Source organism: Oncorhynchus mykiss, chromosome 9, assembly GCF_057628025.1.
Source record: "Oncorhynchus mykiss isolate SJ-2025 chromosome 9, ASM5762802v1, whole genome shotgun sequence".
Lineage (NCBI taxonomy): Eukaryota > Metazoa > Chordata > Actinopteri > Salmoniformes > Salmonidae > Oncorhynchus > Oncorhynchus mykiss.
The window spans coordinates 31,199,343-31,217,838 of record NC_143030.1 but is presented as its reverse complement, the minus strand read 5'-3'; the positions used below and the strand labels follow the sequence as shown (position 1 = coordinate 31,217,838).

Sequence of the window (18,496 nt, the reverse complement as noted above, 5' to 3'; positions counted from 1 at the left end):
CACACACAGGCACACACACACATAGCACACAGCGACCCAATGCGTCACCACTGGCTGTGAATGAGACGATGATACATTGCTGCAGCTGAAGGAGATATACACGGCTGAGTCTGGTGGAAAGTGACTGCAGCACTGCCACTGGACAATAATGACAGTTTGGTAGAAAGGACACTGCGTCACACACTTGTGCACAGTGAGGGGGTCAAACGGTGTGTGTGTGTGTGTGTGTGTGTGTGTGTGTGTGTGTGTGTGTGTGTGTGTGTGTGTGTGTGTGTGTGAGTGTGTGTGTGTGTGTGTGTACTGTATGTATGAGTGTGTGTGTTTGTGTGGACTCACTCTAGTCTTGGCGTCGATCTGAGACCCCCTGTCCAGTAGGAGGCGCACCATGTTAGCGTTGCCACGCTTAGAGGCCACGTGGAGGGGCGTGATCCCATTCTGAAATACATAGAACACAATGGAAGACACATTTAAAACGAAATAAACCAATGAACTAATGGTATATAACTACCTATCCTACTGTATACACATGTGCTTTTACAAGGCCAGTATACCGTTTCTATTACGAGTAATGTTGCTACATACAGTATCCCCTGTTTACCTCAAATCATAGGTTAGCGTTTTCTTAGGTTAAGGTTCTCTTAGGTTAAGGATTTCTTAGGTTAGGGTTTTCTCAGGTTAGGGATCTCTTAGGTTAGGGATCTCTTAGGTTAGGGTTTTCTTAGGTTAGGGTTTTCTATGGCATTATTGTTGTTGTTGTTGTGGAGCTTGTTTACTAGTAAACACACGCAGGGCTAAATTATTTTATCAAATCTGCCAGCCGGTACAGATGTTTTCCTGATTAGACCGACTGCTTTACTAGAATAATAAAGTTATAATCGTGATAACTGATACCCGGACCCACACTGACCCATCTGTGGCAATAACAGAGCTGTGTTATAACCTAGTCAGCGGACCAAATGGCACCCTATTCCCTACACAGTGCACCACTTTTGACCAGTTTCTATTACGTGCAATGTTGTTCCACAGACAGTGGGGGTAGTTCAGGACAAGGCGTCTATTGACTGATGTCCTGCTTTCTAATATACCTCAATGAGTTTCCTTGCTGGGACAACAGAGCTTGAATTGAATGGAACTGCTGATGAATGGCTCCTGTTCATTCTTTCTGTTAGGATGTGTCATGTTATGTTGGCGTTCGGCCACTCCTCTGATTTCTGTGAAATCCTGACAATGTGAAAGCTGAGCATTTTTTCCTCAGGCTGGTCCAGAGCACTGCAGGACACACAGCTTATTATGTTGACTGTGACTGGAAAAAGTGCCTGAGAAAGTATGACACAGCAGAAATTACAGTGGTTTTGAGTGTTACCTTTCTGCAAATAAAAGGTACGGTTTCTGACTGTGGAGTCCCTTGCTGAGTTAGTAGATTTGTGCTTAAGTTGTCGACACTAAGGGCTCAGTCAGAACAGGACTGCATTGAGTCTGTGACCTTCAAGTAATCTTTCAGCTTGGCCAGGCATCTCTCTCCATCTCTCGCCTTGAGTTCTGTTTTCAAGAAAAGGACTGGCATTCTCCTAAGACTCATTCCTCTCTCTGTCTGAGTGGCTATTGGGGACCACACAGATGGACATGAGGATTCCGAGAAAAGGGAAGTGCTGAGGCGGAGGGTATCATTGTCCTAGAAAGCAACTCAATCGCTGACTGTGGGTTCCTAAAGGGCATTTCACTCTACTCGCTTAAAATGTGTGTGTGTGTGTGTGTGTGTGTGCGCGTATGGGCTCTAAAGTCTCCTGTGTTTTATGGTTCTTGGACTCAGTGCTGTGTTGGCACAGTGTGTGTGGGCAGCCCTTCCTATAACCTACAATCTTTGCACTATTTCCAGTAAAGGAAAGAACACAAAGGAGGGTATCGTGATGGATCCCAAGACCTCGCTGCTGTTAGGTTCTAATTCTCAGAGTAAAAAAACTCTACGGACATTATGAAAGCTTAACTTCTCTATGGTAGGGGGCAGCATTTTGAATTTTGGATGAAAAGCATGCCCAAATTAAACAGCCTTCTACTCAGGCCCAGAAGATATGCATATAATTAGTAGATTTGGATAGAAAACACTCTAAAGTTTCCAAAACTGTCTGTGAGTATAACAGAACTGATTTGGCAGGCGAAAACTAGAGAAAAATCCATTCAGGAAGTAGGAATTTTTTGTTGTTGTTGTAGTTTTCTATTCAATGCCATTACAGTATCCATTGACTTAGGACTCAAATTGCAGTTCCTATGCCTTCCACTATATGTCAACAGTCTTTAGAAATTGTTTCAGGCTTGTATTCTGAAAATGAGGGAGTAAGAGCAGTCTGAATGAGTGGACCCTGCCGTGTCACAGAGCTTTTTCATGCGCACGACCGAGAGAGTGCCTTTCTTGTTTACCTTTTATATTGACAACGTTATTGTCCGGTTGAAATATTATTGATTATTTAGGCTAAAAACAACCTGAGGGTTGAATATATACATCGTTTGACATGTTTCTATGAACTTTACGGATACAATTTGGATTGTTTGTCTGCCTGTTGTGACTGCGTTTGAGCCTGTGTATTACTGAAGAAAATGCGCAAACAAAACTGTGTTTTTTGGATATAAAGAGAGACTTTATCGAACAAAAGGAACATTTGAATCCTACAGACGAAGAACCATATATGTGACAATTTTTCCATTTTAAGATAATCAGTTATTTTTATATTATTAATTGTGTGTACCACATTAGGTGTTTTATGGTTGACAAATAATTCACCATACCCATATCTTCCAACAACAATTTATATTTTTTTGTTATTTCAAAAAATACTTTTTTTTCTGTATATCTCCAGTGATGATTTCAGTTTGTGGAAGAACAGTATATGTGACATTTTGCATGACTCTTGTAAGATGTCCTTTTTTAACACCTGATATGATGTTTTAAGTACTTTCAAGTACAGATGCCCTTCATGTAAATAACTTAAATGCAATATGCAGTTAATTCATTTGTATGGAGGTTCATTTAAAGGTGGTCTATCAACTTTAGCACTGATGACTTTTCTTAAAAGTTGAGTCATGAAATCTTAGTCTCATTTAAAATGAAGTCCTCAATGTGAACATACCATAGAACTACAAAACACTCCCAATCTATACACAGAATGAGTTTGTATTGCACCATTGTGTAACACAGCACTTTTAGAGTTAACGTCAATGTACGTATCATTACTGTCAAAGTTAAACTATGCAAGTGTTCAATATAGCTATTATAATAATAGGCGTTTTGTCTTATTTCTAACCTGTTCTAAGCCGGAGAGAATCAACGCTTGTTGTTTCTCGTATGGGACAGTGTAGAAACTGTTGAACAGATGCAGCTTGCGCTCATCAGTCACTTTCCACACTCCTTTCTGCACGTCGTGGAACACGCTCTTCCCTGCAGGATACAGTGTAACTAGCTAGCTACTGTAGCCATGTCGAATCATCCGGTGGACGGAGAAAAAGTAGCTACCTATGTTTCTTCTATAATCTAGCAATAACATTTGTAACGATAATGTATGAGTTATTAGCCAACGAACTTTAGCTAATATGTTTTCTCTATAGTTACAAATTAGACAACCCACAACATACATGTTAGTTACTGTACTCTATAGCTAGCTAGCTTGATTGTTTGATATACGGTTCTTCCACATACCTCTTTTGGACAGCTTTACCCAGTTTTTTCTTGACCCTTATGATTTGTATATGGTTTTCCCGCATCCCGTAAGATCTTCCTTTGCCTGTCTTTCCATTCTTTTTGTTTTGTTTTACGTTTCTTTCCCACATTTCTGTGATTTTCATCAGCAACAGAAAGGTTGTACGCTTGTCCGTCCATTCTGAGTGGTGCACATAAACGGTTATTCCACGAGAGCCTATCTTTACATTTAAAATGATTGTTAATTAGCGCGTGGAAAGCTTGTGAAACCGGTTCACTATAGAAAAAGGGTGTCCAATAATGATTGTTCATGTATATCTCATTTTTTTGTAAATGTCACATATATGGTTCTTCGTCTGTAGGATTCATTTATTGAAGAAATGAATGTCTTCTGAGTGCAAACATATGAAGATCTTCAAAGGTAAGTGATTCATTTTATCGCTATTTCTGACTTGTGTAACTCTTCTACTTGGCTGGTTACTGTTTGTAATGATTTGTCTGCTGGGCTATGTTCACAAATAATTGTAAGGTATGCGACACCGTGGTTGGATTCACAAGAAGTTAATCTTTAAACCTATGTAAAATAGTTGTATCTTTTCTGAATTTTTATAATGAGTATTTCTGTATCTGAATTTGGCGCTCTGCAATCTCACTGGATGTTGGCCAGGTGGGATGCTAGCGTTCCACATACCCTAGAGAGTTTATTCTTCCCAGAGGATCAATACAGCTGCATTAGACAAAACATGTTTCTACCACCACAAGTATATATACTCCAATTTAGGCACTCCTCCTTCTCTCCAATCCTTTCATCTATTGTGGTTCGACAGGAAGATGAAGTAATAGGGTAATAAACTGTAATTTCTCCCTTAAGGGGATCTGACTTGACCTCAATCCCTCATTTGCCTAATCCAAAAATGTTCACCTGTATCCCCCATAGCAATCCTGTGACTTCCTCCCATCCACCCAGCACATTCCAAAGCCATCTGGCTCCTACAGATAACCATTAACTTCTGATGTCAAAACCAGTCTCTAGGATAGCAATGTTCCAAGTTTAAACCAGAATCCAACACTGCACAACAATAGCGCACCTGACTGCAGATCAGAAGGTTGTTGTAATAGTTTCAGCCTGTGCTATGGTAATGGTACCTACCCTAGCTGTAAAGTCCACAGCCGCCCCACGATTTAGCAGTAGTGTGGCCACGTTCACGTTTCCATAGTGGGCAGCAATATGAAGTGGCGTGAATCCACTCTGTAACACAGGGGTGAACATAGCGAGAGGGAGGGAGAGAGAGACAGTGGGTTAGATACTAGCCTCATTCATGACCCCCAAAGCCTGACCCCTGACCCTTGACCTCCACTATCCCAGCATGCAGCAGTCGCATTAACCATCATCAAAGGGAAAAAAGAAAATTAAATTAGTAAATGTGAAAGAGCAACGCTCCAAACTCAGAAGAGGGAAGAAACCAAAGAGATGAAGGGAAAGAAATCTTAAAATTCAGTTTCAGAAAATTATGACTCAATTACACACATACACGCAAATTACGTACTGTAGGCATACACACAAACACACTCAGAAAGACCATGCAGAAAGATCACTACCATGCAACTGGTAATCCTACAGTCAGAACCAAATCAACTGCATAGTTTCTCCGTTTACTTAAAAAATAAAGAAATAAATGAAGGAATTAAAAAACAAGTGGACGTACAGTTCACACAGACTGTTAATATCAACCAAACCATTGACACACAGTATTAGTTAACCATACAGTTAAAGGACAGAGAAAAAGGATACCAAATCAAAAAACCATGACGGTAATTCTTTTTTTATCAACACCAAAGTGCACTATGTCACTGTACGCCATTTTGTCATGTTAGGAATCATAAGAAATCAGAGAGAGAGCCGTTGCGGTTGGAGTATTGTGAAATTCTTGCCTTACCTTTCCATTCTGAAAGTAATGGGGCGATTTAACGTGAAAACATTATTTACAGAAGTGTGAAGAATTGTAGTGACTACGCAATGATTCAAAATGACACATTTAAAGTTGATAATGGTGCAAATGAATATAGACGGGATGCATCATGCTATATAGTGCTTTTGTTCTTCAAGAAAATGATCTGCAAAACACCTGGATACTTTTTGATTGATGTTCTATCATGTCATTACAGTAGTATAATATACTATATAAACGCATGCTTGTTTGCACGAATAATGTACATATATTTGCATTGATATATTTCTTATAATATTACTATTTCTTTATCTGATCTCAAGCCCTTTGTAATTGTAAAGATGTGTTAATTCCGACCTAATATCAATAACATTGTTTTATGCTTTGTCAAATAGTATCAATTTAGTTCATAGTGCATCTACAATATACATGAATGGCATGCAACACAACATATATACATTCTATATATAAACATTAAAGGGATACGTCGGGATTTTGGCAATGAGGCGCTTTATCTACTTCCCCAGAGTCAGATGAATTCGTGGGTACCATTGTTATGTCTCTGTTTTCCAGTTAGAAGGAAGTTAGAGGTAGTTTTGCCAGCCAAAGCTAACTAGTGTTAGCACAATGACTGGAAGAGGCATAAATATGACTTCCAGTCGTTACGCTAATGCTAGTTAGCAATTGTGCTAGCGCGAGTGAGAAACTTCCTTCAAACTGCACGCAGAGACATAAAAATGGTGCCCACGAGTTCATCTGACTCTGGGGAAGTAGATCAAAGGGCCTCACTGCCAAAATCCCGACGTATCCCTTTAACACTGTAAAAAATGATGATCCATCGTTATGTCAAATCTATATATCATCTTAGTGTGAAACGTATAGGTGATTATGAGATTATCAGTAAGACCATAAATCAACTCTCTGAGCTTGGGGTTAGCATCAATACAACTCCAGAAACTCAACCAATGAAAACGAAAGTATGTCGAAAGTATGCACAAAGTAAAATAAATGAGCCGATAACAGTTCTCAAACTGAAAGACAAACTGCTAAGGCACGTGATGTGCGGGAAAAAAAGCTACTTGAGAGAGGTGGCCTTTCCAGATATCACCATGCATGCTTAACATAACAAAAAACCATAAAGAGATCGTGAAGGACTGAAAGACTCGGGGGCTATTTCCACCATCCAATGCTATAGAAGTAAGGGGAAATAAAGTGCTGAAACGACACAAAGACAAACAATAAAAGTGATGGGGTTATGATGAAGGTTTGAGTGCTAGACATAGTGGTTATACCTCCGTAGTCCTATTGACCATCATCTGAAGCAGTAGAGATGAGGAAGGGAAAGAGTTATTTTACACTCAGTCATACAGATGCTCAAAGTTCAGGGTAGACTGTGCAGTACAAAGAAATACGGGCAACGTAGCTAGAGTGGTATGATTCTCTTCAAAAACAGCTTTATCGCTAGACTGTATATGAAGAGTTTAATTCCAAAATGCCATATATACATTTTCTGAAATGAGCTTTAATTGTTTAAAGAAATTATGAAAGAGACTGGTGTGTTTCTTCTCCATATAATCACATCATGGGGTTGTTCAATGTAAAAAATGTAAAAAAATTGCAAAATGCTATATATCCGCCTCACTTTCAGATAAATAAGTACTGCCAGGTTTTACACAGTCGAATGTAACAAATAACTACATTTTTAATAAAGAACTGTAGAAATGATACATTTGTGACATCAATATTAAAACAGGAAAAACAATTATAATAAAATCAATACAGCAATGTGATATCTGTAGATCTGTAGTCATTTAGCAAATGCTGTTATCCAGAGTGACTTACAGTAAGTGCATTCATGTTAAGCTGGGCAGCTGAGAACCACATATCACGGTCAAATATACAGGGTACATACAGGGTATATACATTCCATTACGGCTAAACAATGGATATTTAGCATTTTGCAAACAACAACAAAAAAACATCTCAAATCGGGGAATCCAAAAAAATCTGAGAACAGTAATATTTTACACACAATTTCTGATGAAATATAGGGATTTGGAAATAAACTCGTCGTATGCTTTATCACATCTTTTATCCAAAGACCTTGAGATGTTTTACAATGAGAGTAGCAAGTCCATAGACATACATGTATACTGTACATAGGCGGTAGTCACTCTAATTCAACACACGCACCAGTGATGTGTGGCAGCCATGTTGTACCACAAGGCCAAACTCACTAGAGAGCCGTCCTATTTATAGTCTTTTTCACATTTGAAAGTATGCTTATGAGACGGTGGATATTGCCAAAGTAATTCAGGTAATCGTCAGAGGACTGCGTTTCAGAGGTATTTTTGGTGAGAGTGCTCTGTGTTTAACGTCTACATGTAAGTGTGCGTGAGAGTGTGTTTTCATGCTGCAGTCTTCATCCACCCTCCTCTGGCTCTCCCTGGTGAGTCATGGTGAAGAGTACTTCATGGAAACAGCCGTAAACAGCATTTCATGTCGGCGTACACCAGCGTTTCCTAAACCCGGGCCCCGGGAACCCGAGGGGTACACGTTTCGTTTTTGTTGCCCTAGCACTACAAAGCTGATTCAAATAATCAACTAATCATCAAGCTTTGCTAATTTGATTCAGCTGTGTCGTGTTAGGGCAAAAAAAACTAAACGTGTACCCCTCGGGTTCCTGGGGACCGGGTTTGGGAAACGCTGGCATACACTGTATCATATTATGTAATATCATTAACATGAGGCCCGACACGAGGACAAAGTTATGTTCAGTGACAACACCGATGATAACTGGTATGCCATAGTGTTTGCAGCGCAGGGCTGTTCAATGCCCGGTGGACAACAGCAGCACTGCTGGTTTTCACTCATTCTGTTTCCTGTTATCGTCCTACACCGAGGACCACACTAGAAAAACCTGTTTAAAATGCTTCCATGTGTTGTCCTCTGGGGTTCTTTGTATCTTTCATTTGTTTTTAAACGGTGGAAATTTGCTTGACCCAAAAATCTAATCAATCAATCAATCAATCAAAAAGGACTGATTCAGACATGAGTGGACTCTGGCCAATCAACGACAATAACTGTTCAACCAACTGCAGAAGCCAGCAGTGCTACAGTGAAAACCTTGAGGACAGTTCATTGAATAGCCCTGGCGTACTGTGGAATATTATTTCCGTATAGGCTACTGTCCTTCAAAATAAGAGAACCTGCACTTCACTCTAGCCACTGCCCATCCCCTTTACCCCTCGCCCACACACCCCTAAAAAACAATTTTTCCTGAAACCCAAGGATGCATGCAACCCCTCAAATTGCAACATTCAACAATACGACCTGTGGACAATAGCATATTCCACACACTCCATGCAGTGGACAGTGCTACACATAAACACCGGGGATGCGGTTGAAAGTGATGGGGGGAGGGAGGGGGGGGGGGGGGGGGGTGGTGAGTGGATCAGATAAACAGACAAGACAGGAAGAGAGAGAGAGACCCGGTTAGTGGCAGGACCAATGAACTAGTGGCAGGTGCACAGACACAGAGGGAGAGAGAGAGATGGACAGACTGAGAGAGATGGACAGACCGAGAGAGACAGCTACACACCAGAGACAGATGAACAAGGGCTAATGTACGTCGACACACTCTCATTACACCCGTTATTCATTAAAACTTGTTCGTATTGATACTAGAAATACACCACAAAGCACTGACAAACAAAACTGGAACAAGTACCCTGTATTCTATTTCCTTGCGGTTCTACTGTACGTCGGCCTTGACCCACTGACAACCCATGGTCGTAGCACCACAGAGACATGCTAACCCAATAACGCCGATGCGCGTTCTAACCCTTAATCCCTTCCCTCCGGCCGTACCTTGGACTGCACGTCGGCGTTGTGGTCGTTCTGGAGGAGCAGCGCGGCAGACTTGGTGTCGTCCTTGCGGGCGGCGATGTGCAGGGCGGGCAGCCGCACCTTGCCCTTGGTGTCGTTCTCCAGCAGGACAGACACCACCTGGTTGTGGCCCTGCTGCAGCGCGATGGCCAGTGGGGTGAAGCCATCCTGGTGGAGGGAAGGAGAGAGGGGAGGTAGGAGGTTATCCAAAGCCACAGACCAACGAGGTATAAAACAGACCAAGCTTTATTTCGTCAGGACTATGCCTGGTGGAACACATACACACAGATACACACTTCCTACCTCTGTAGCGGTGCTCTGGTTACCTCCATTCTCCAGTAGGTAACGCACCACGTCCATATGGTTCTCCTGAGCAGCCATGTACAGAGGGGTGAAGCCATTCTGGAGACACAACAGTACAACATTAGAGAAAGGAGATGAAAGCAAGATGGCTGCTGCCATGCTACTGTTGAGGGCTCCCGAGTGGTGCAACGGGCTAAGGCACTGCATCTCAGTGCTAGAGGCGTCACTACAGACCCTGGTTCGATTCCAGGCTGTATCACAACCGGCCTTGATTGGGAGTCCCATAGGGTGGCGCACAATTGGCCCAGCGTCGTCCGCGTTGGTGTTTAACCGGGGTAGGTCATAATTGTATATAAGAATGTGTTCTTAACTGACTTGCCTAGTTAAATACAGGTTAAATACAAAATACAAATCTCTTACCTGAGACTGAGAGTTGATTTCTGCGCCGCGCTTCACCAGTATCTTCACCACCTCGGCCTGTCCGGCCAGAGAGGCAATGTGGAGGGCTGTGTTCCCTTTCTGGGATGGAAGAACACAGAGAGACACATATTACACCATTATAGAGAACAATTCGAACTGTGTCAATCAATACACAAAACAAGGGGTTCACTTTCAACTCTGTCTTACAAAGAGGATGGATAACATACAGTAATGACATAAACTGTCATTTCTGACATAAATAGAAATGACAAAAACGACTTTGTCCTGTATTTCAGCTTTGACAAAAAAGCATACAAATTGTATTACTATTACAGTAGTATCAAATGTTTGACACACACACACACACACACACACACAGACACACACACACACACACACACACACACACACACACAGTCATCACCGCCATCTCATTGTCTACAGGCACTCCTATTCATCATTTTTTTATCTTCATTAATTCTCTCCATCACTGATTAAAGATGTGACACCCCAAACAGGCATATCCACAGACACCTATGGCTCAGTGATGGAGATAAGGGGGCCTTTCTGAGGTGCACTCCTAATGATGCTGTGACACAGACAGCTAGAAATAATGAAGCTTTATCACTCATAGAGAGCCTTAAACCCTCAATGCTATTAATTAGGCCATGTTGAACAAGAAATCAAGTCAAGAGGCTCCTGTTTTGGAAATCTGTTTTTAAAAAGTTTGGGATGTTCTGTTGTCAAAATACACATTTAAATGAGTCATGTACAGTAAACACAATTAAATATGCTATAAAACACAAGACAGTAAATTATTTTAAACCTCAAAATACACTACACGTTTGAAATTTCCCGCATTGCAGGAAAGTTCACCTGCAACCGAGTGATCAAATGAAGGTCCTACATCTGTAACAAGTCACACGACACCCTAAACATGCTGCTCAGAAGGAATAGACCTTCTCCATGTTCACAGCTTGGCATAAGTGTCTCCATGTCCTTCTCCTGCCTGCTACACCCTAGTGCTCTGAAGCTAGACTGCACAGTCATGTGACGGCGATAGGTTGCAGTGCAGTGCAGTCCATTGGGTGCTGGTTAGGGATATGGCTGTCTGCCCTGGGTATGGTAGTGTTATCTCACTGTTGGAAAGGTTAAGAGTCAGGTTAATGTAGGGCAAGAGTTGTTTGACGACACTGACCTGGTTAACCCCCGTGTGTGACACTTGAACCATGTTTAGGGCCCTTATTTTGGAGACTGATACCTTGAACGAGCAGACTTTTCAGAGAAATGCATCCCGTTTTTGTCTCGTTTAAAATATTTTACCTCCGTTGTAAAGTACAACATCAAGCCAAAACAAACCAAAACAGTGTAAAACAGCGCATCAGATTTCACAACGGAAGAAAAACAAAATGTGTCATCGTCCATGATCTTTGGAGTACTTTCTTTTGACAGCTCATTTGATTATGATATTTCTAGCTATCTTTATTTGTAATCCAAAAGTCCAAAGCAGCTAAGAGAAATATAATCTTAACACTTGACCAGCATGCAAGCTCCTAACAAGCCTTTACCCAGTTGTGGATAAAATGAGTAGTCTACCTACAGCGGACGTGGACGGACGTAGCTCATGTGCTGTAGCTCTTCCTAATTTGATTCTATCACACTGTGCTAGCGCCACATACGGTAGTGCGGTAAGGGAACCCACCTTGGTGGCCGAGTCCACAGCTGAGCCTCTCTCCAGCAGCTCCTGGACCAGCTCCACGTGGCCCTCCTTAGCTGCCAGGTGCAACGCGTTGAGCCCATTCTGAGGAAGAAGAGAAGTAGACACGTATAAGAAGATAGGTCAGCCTCAAAACAAAATGGAGGATCGAAACGCTAGAGATAAAGGAAAGAGAAGGGACTGGGTGTACCTCCAGGTCCATAACCTAACAGGGTCCCTTTCCCCTCTCCCAATCTCCCTCTCCTTGTCTTGGCTGTGAAACCGTGTTCTCCTCTCTCACAAATATACACACACACACACTCTCGAGGGAGGTACAGACTGAAATACCAAAGGCAGTACTGGATGTCAGAATTTGTGCCGTGTCACGATGGTTGTGGACTAGGGCCAGTCCAGGATTCACTATGTAGGCCTGGTGGTATTAATAAAGTCAAGCAGTATGTGTGTTTGTCACAGGGGTGACTGGTGTGTGATCCTGTTCCTTGAATGCGACTTGCCAGCTATGCTGTCATTTATAGCTAACTACCTGTCTTTCCAGACACCCATAAGGCTTGACTTTAGATCATGACACAAGTCATTTTTCCAAATATTATTTACAAACAGATTATTTCACTTATAATTCACTGTATCACAATTCCAGTGGGTCAGAAGTTTACATACACTAAGTTGACTGTGACTTTAAACAGCTTGGAACATTCCAGACAATGATGTCATGGCTTTAGCAGCTTCTGAGAGCCTAATTGACATCATTTGAGTCAATTGGAGGTGTACCTGTGGATGTATTTCAAGGCCTACCTTCAAACTCAGTGCCTCTTTGCTTGACATCATGGGAAAATCAAAAGAAATTAGCCAAGACCTCTGGTTCATCCTTGGGAGAAATTTCCAAATGCCTGAAGGTACCACGTTCATCTGTACAAATAATAGTACGTAAGTATAAACACCATGGGACCACACAGCCGTCATACCGCTCAGGAAGGAGATGCGTTCCGTCTCCTAGAGATGAAGGTACTTTGGTGCGAAAAGTGCAAATCAATTCCAGAACAACAGCAAAGGACCATGTGAAAATGCTGGAGGAAACAGGTACAAAAGTATCTATATATTTTTATTTTTATTTCACCTTTATTTAACCAGGTAGGCTAGTTGAGAACAAGTTCTCATTTGCAACTGCGACCTGGCCAAGATAAAGCATAGCAGTGTGAGCAGACAACACAGAGTTACACATGGAGTAAACAATTAACAAGTCAATAACACAGTAGAAAACAAAGGGGGGGTCTATATACAATGTGTGCAAAAGGCATGAGGAGGTAGGCGAATAATTACAATTTTGCAGATTAACACTGGAGTGATAAATGATCAGATGGTCATGTACAGGTAGAGATATTGGTGTGCAAAAGAGCAGAAAAGTAAATAAATAAAAACAGTATGGGGATGAGGTAGGTGAAAATTAGTGGGCTATTTACCAATAGACTATGTACAGCTGCAGCGATCGGTTAGCTGCTCAGATAGCTGATGTTTGAAGTTGGTGAGGGAGATAAAAGTCTCCAACTTCAGCGATTTTTGCAATTCGTTCCAGTCACAGGCAGCAGAGTACTGGAACGAAAGGCAGCCAAATGAGGTGTTGGCTTTAGGGATGATCAGTGAGATACACCTGCTGGAGCGCGTGCTACGGATGGGTGTTGCCATCGTGACCAGTGAGCTGAGATAAGGCGGAGCTTTACCTAGCATGGACTTGTAGATGACCTGGAGCCAGTGGGTCTGGCGACGAATATGTAGCGAGGGCCAGCCGACTAGAGCATACAAGTCGCAGTGGTGGGTGGTATAAGGTGCTTTAGTGACAAAACGGATGGCACTGTGATAGACTGCATCCAGTTTGCTGAGTAGAGTGTTGGAAGCCATTTTGTAGATGACATCGCCGAAGTCGAGGATCGGTAGGATAGTCAGTTTTACTAGGGTAAGCTTGGCGGCGTGAGTGAAGGAGGCTTTGTTGCAGAATAGAAAGCCGACTTTTGATTTAATTTTTGATTGGAGATGTTTGATATGAGTCTGGAAGGAGAGTTTGCAGTCCAGCCAGACACCTAGGTACTTATAGATGTCCACATATTCTAGGTCGGAACCATCCAGGGTGGTGATGCTAGTCGGGCATGCGGGTGCAGGCAGCGATCGGTTGAAAAGCATGCATTTGGTTTTACTAGCGTTTAAGAGCAGTTGGAGGCCACGGAAGGAGTGTTGTATGGCATTGAAGCTTGTTTGGAGGTTAGATAGCACAGTGTCCAATGACGGGCCGAAAGTATATAGAATGGTGTCGTCTGCGTAGAGGTGGATCAGGGAATCGACCGCAGCAAGAGCAACATCATTGATGTATACAGAGAAAAGAGTCGGCCCGAGAATTGAACCCTGTGGCACCCCCATAGAGACTGCCAGAGGACCGGACAGCATGCCCTCCGATTTGACACACTGAACTCTGTCTGCAAAGTAATTGGTGAACCAGGCAAGGCAGTCATCCGAAAAACCGAGGCTACTGAGTCTGCCGATAAGAATATGGTGATTGACAGAGTCGAAAGCCTTGGCAAGGTCGATGAAGACGGCTGCACAGTACTGTCTTTTATCGATGGCAGTTATGATATCGTTTAGTACCTTGAGTGTGGCTGAGGTGCACCCGTGACCGGCTCGGAAACCAGATTGCACAGCGGAGAAGGTACAATGGGATTCGAGATGGTCAGTGACCTGTTTGTTGACTTGGCTTTCGAAGACCTTAGATAGGCAGGGCAGGATGGATATAGGTCTGTAACAGTTTGGGTCCAGGGTGTCTCCCCCTTTGAAGAGGGGGATGACTGCGGCAGCTTTCCAATCCTTGGGGATCTCAGACGATATGAAAGAGAGGTTGAACAGGCTGGTAATAGGGGTTGCGACAATGGTGGCGGATAGTTTCAGAAATAGAGGGTCCAGATTGTCAAGCCCAGCTGATTTGTACGGGTCCAGGTTTTGCAGCTCTTTCAGAACATCTGCTATCTGGTTTTGGGTAAAGGAGAACCTGGAGAGGCTTGGGCGAGGAGCAGCGGGGGGGGCGGGGCTGTTGGCCGAGGTTGAAGTAGCCAGGCGGAAGGCATGGCCAGCCGTTGAGAAATGCTTATTGAAGTTTTCGATAATCATGGATTTATCGGTGGTGACCGTGTTACCTAGCCTCAGTGCAGTGGGCAGCTGGGAGGAGGTGCTCTTGTTCTCCATGGACTTCACAGTGTCCCAGAACTTTTTGGAGTTGGAGCTACAGGATGCAAACTTCTGCCTGAAGAAGCTGGCCTTAGCTTTCCTGACTGACTGCGTGTATTGGTTCCGGACTTCACTGAACAGTTGCATATCACGGGGACTATTCGATGCTATTGCAGTCCGCCACAGGATGTTTTTGTGCTGGTCGAGGGCAGTCAGGTCTGGGGTGAACCAAGGGCTGTATCTGTTCTTAGTTCTGCATTTTTTGAACGGAGCATGCTTATCTAAAATGGTGAGGAAGTTACTTTTAAAGAATGACCAGGCATCCTCAACTGACGGGATGAGGTCAATGTCCTTCGAGGATACCCGGGCCAGGTCGATTAGAAAGGCCTGCTCACAGAAGTGTTTTAGGGAGCGTTTGACAGTGATGAGGGGTGGTCGTTTGACTGCGGCTCCGTAGCGGATACAGGCAATGAGGCAGTGATCGCTGAGATCCTGGTTGAAGACAGCGGAGGGGTATTTGGAGGGCCAGTTGGTCAGGATGACGTCTATGAGGGTGCCCTTGTTTACAGAGTTAGGGTTGTACCTGGTGGGTTCCTTGATGATTTGTGTGAGATTGAGGTCATCTAGCTTAGATTATAGGACTGGCGGGGTGTTAAGCATATCCCAGTTTAGGTCACCTAACAGAACAAACTCTGAAGCTAGATGGGGGGCGATCAATTCACAAATGCTGTCCAGGGCACAGCTGGGAGCTGAGGGGGGTCGGTAGCAGGCGGCAACAGTGAGAGACTTATTTCTGGAGAGAGTAATTTTCAAAATTAGTAGTTCGAACTGTTTGGGTATGGACCTGGAAAGTATGACATTACTTTGCAGGCTATCTCTGCAGTAGACTGCAACTCCTCCCCCTTTGGCAGTTCTATCTTGACGGAAGATGTTATAGTTGGGTATGGAAATCTCTGAATTTTTGGTGGCCTTCTTGAGCCAGGATTCAGACACAGCAAGGACATCAGGGTTAGCAGAGTGTGCTAAAGCAGTGAGTAAAACAAACTTATACAGTATACAGTAAAATGAGGCCATAATGACCATCGTTATGTTTGGAGGAAAAAGGGGGAGGCTTGCAAGCCGCAGAACACCATCCCAACCGTGAAGCACGGGGTGGCAGCATCATGTTGTGGGGGTGCTTTGCTGCAGGAGGGACTGGTGCACTTCACAAAATAGATGGCATCATGAGAAAGGAAAATTATGTGGATATATTGATGCAACATCTCAAGACATCAGTCAGGAAGTTAAAGCTTGGTCGCAAATGGGTCTTCCAAATGGATAATGACGCCAAGCACACTTCCAAAGTTGTGGCAAAATGGCTTAAGGACAACAATGTCAAGGTATTGGAGTGGCCATCACAAAGCCCTGACCTCAATCCTATAGAAAATGTGTGGGCAGAACTGAAAAAGCGTGTGCGAGCAAGGAGGCCTACAAACCTGACTCAGTTACACCAGCTCTGTCAGGAGGAATAGGCCAAAATTCACCCAACTTATTGTGGGAAGCTTGTGGAAGGCTACCCCAAAACGTTTGACCCAAGTTCAACAATTTAAGGCAACGCTACCAAATACTAATTGAGTGTATGTAAACTTCTGACCCACTGGGAATGTGATGAAATAAATAAAAGCTGAAATACATCACTCTCTCTACTGATCCTAACTGACCTATGACAGGGAATTTTTACCAGGATTAAATGTCAGGAATTGTGAAAGACTGAGTTTAAATGTTTTTTGACTAAGGTGTATGTAAACTTCCGACTTCAACTGTACCAACTGGTCCCAGTTCAATTTAGCTAAAGACTAGTTTATATCCCTCCATAAGTGCCAATATGTTCCTAATAGGAGATTGATGTTTACGTCCTGTTGTTGGGGCAATAAATAGATCCTAAAAGCTTTAGATGGAGAGAAATTACGATTACATTTCAATATCACTCTGGACGGATTACCCCGAGGATTAAAGAATCCAAGCATTTGCATTTGCCAGTTAATTCCCAAAACACCACAACATGAGGGGCCCAAGAAACTTCAATATCCAACCCCAGATGCCAACAACATGACACAACATTTGGATTCTGAGGAGCAACCCTCTCTCATTCCTAAAACTAATCCAGAGCGATTTACAGGAGCAATTGGAGTTAAATGCCTTGCTCAAGGGCACATCAACAGATTTTTCACCTAGTTTGGGGCGTCTCAGTGACCCAGCACTAATTCAGGGAGCGTTTGTCTGCTGTTTAAAAATTGCCGCTCGGTCGATATGTCATTTCCTCTATAGCCAGGGCAGCCCCAAACAGACTATGTCATGCGGCCCCTGTTCAGACCAAACTGGACTGCTCCTGAGGACCCCTGTAGTTACAGCAAGGCACCCTACAGTGTTTAGTGTCCAATCAACCCGTCTATTAAAAAAAGAGTTACATATTATGCAGTCTGCACTGCCCTGAAGGAGAACAAGAAGCATCTTTTTTAAAAGACATGCTGCATTTGACTCAGAAGGGTGCACCATCTGCTCTCTTCTCACTTAGCTTGTCCTCACATCCCTTAGCACTGTCAAAAAGCTATATTTCTATTGTGTAATTGTAGGGCCTGGCTCCAACGTTGTACTGAAGGATAAACAGAGTGTAAACAAACACCTTACAAACTCCCTGTAGAATGAACCCCTGTTAACCTGTCCTTGGTAACACACTTCACCCTCAGAGATGGCATTGGGAATAACTCAAGGTCAGCCAGACAGGATGCTATAGCACCATAACACCTGTCACTACCGAAGCAGAATGGAGTTGCCATTTCTGTCCCTATTTCGACTTTATAGATGAATGGCTGCCTCTGTCCCCATGGAAGTTGGTAGAGATGGAGGAAGTGAGGTTGGTTGGTTAACTGCAGGGACAATCTGTATTCACTCCTTCGGGGCGGGGATCCTTCTCCCCACCCTCCCATTCCGATCCCCCCACAATCTCAAAGAAACAACTCCGCCCATGGCGCTCCCATACAGTCCCATCCATCTCTGCCCACAACAACCCCATACTGTATGAGTGTACCCCCCAATCATCCATCCTTTAGAGTCTGCAGGCATATCACTCTGTCACACAGTTCCCCAACTTACCTACTGACCACCACAGTCACTCAATCACAATCATTACATCAGCCTGGCCAGACGCAATCACTTATGAAAAGGTTCTAATCACATAATATAACATTCACCCTAATGTTCCCGCTTTTTATTGTTCTATTATATGCAGATGTAATGTGGTGGAAATGTAATTCATAAGCAGCGGTGGTTAGAGCAGACGACTCCCAT

The 18,496-nt window shown here is 43.1% G+C and overlaps 1 protein-coding gene across 50 annotated transcripts in view; it reads right to left on the bottom strand.

Moving 5' to 3' along the window:
- The window catches only part of ank2b (ankyrin-2), a 252,259-nt gene that overhangs the window by 65,955 nt on the left and 167,808 nt on the right, over positions 1–18,496 (bottom strand). For 32 of the 50 annotated variants that reach the window (XM_090183992.1, XM_090183995.1, XM_090184007.1 and 29 more), the window contains exons 3-8: positions 11,951–12,049; positions 10,249–10,347; positions 9,829–9,927; positions 9,508–9,693; positions 4,839–4,937; positions 337–435 (exon numbers count right to left, since the gene is read on the bottom strand). In XM_090183992.1, coding sequence (XP_090040118.1) covers positions 337–435; positions 4,839–4,937; positions 9,508–9,693; positions 9,829–9,927; positions 10,249–10,347; positions 11,951–12,049 — 681 coding nt within the window. Of the gene's footprint in view, positions 1–336; positions 436–4,838; positions 4,938–6,929; positions 6,954–9,507; positions 9,694–9,828; positions 9,928–10,248; positions 10,348–11,950; positions 12,050–12,155; positions 12,341–18,496 lie in introns of those variants that run through there. The other 18 variants (XM_090183989.1, XM_090184002.1, XM_090184004.1 and 15 more) reach the window with 3 other exon arrangements.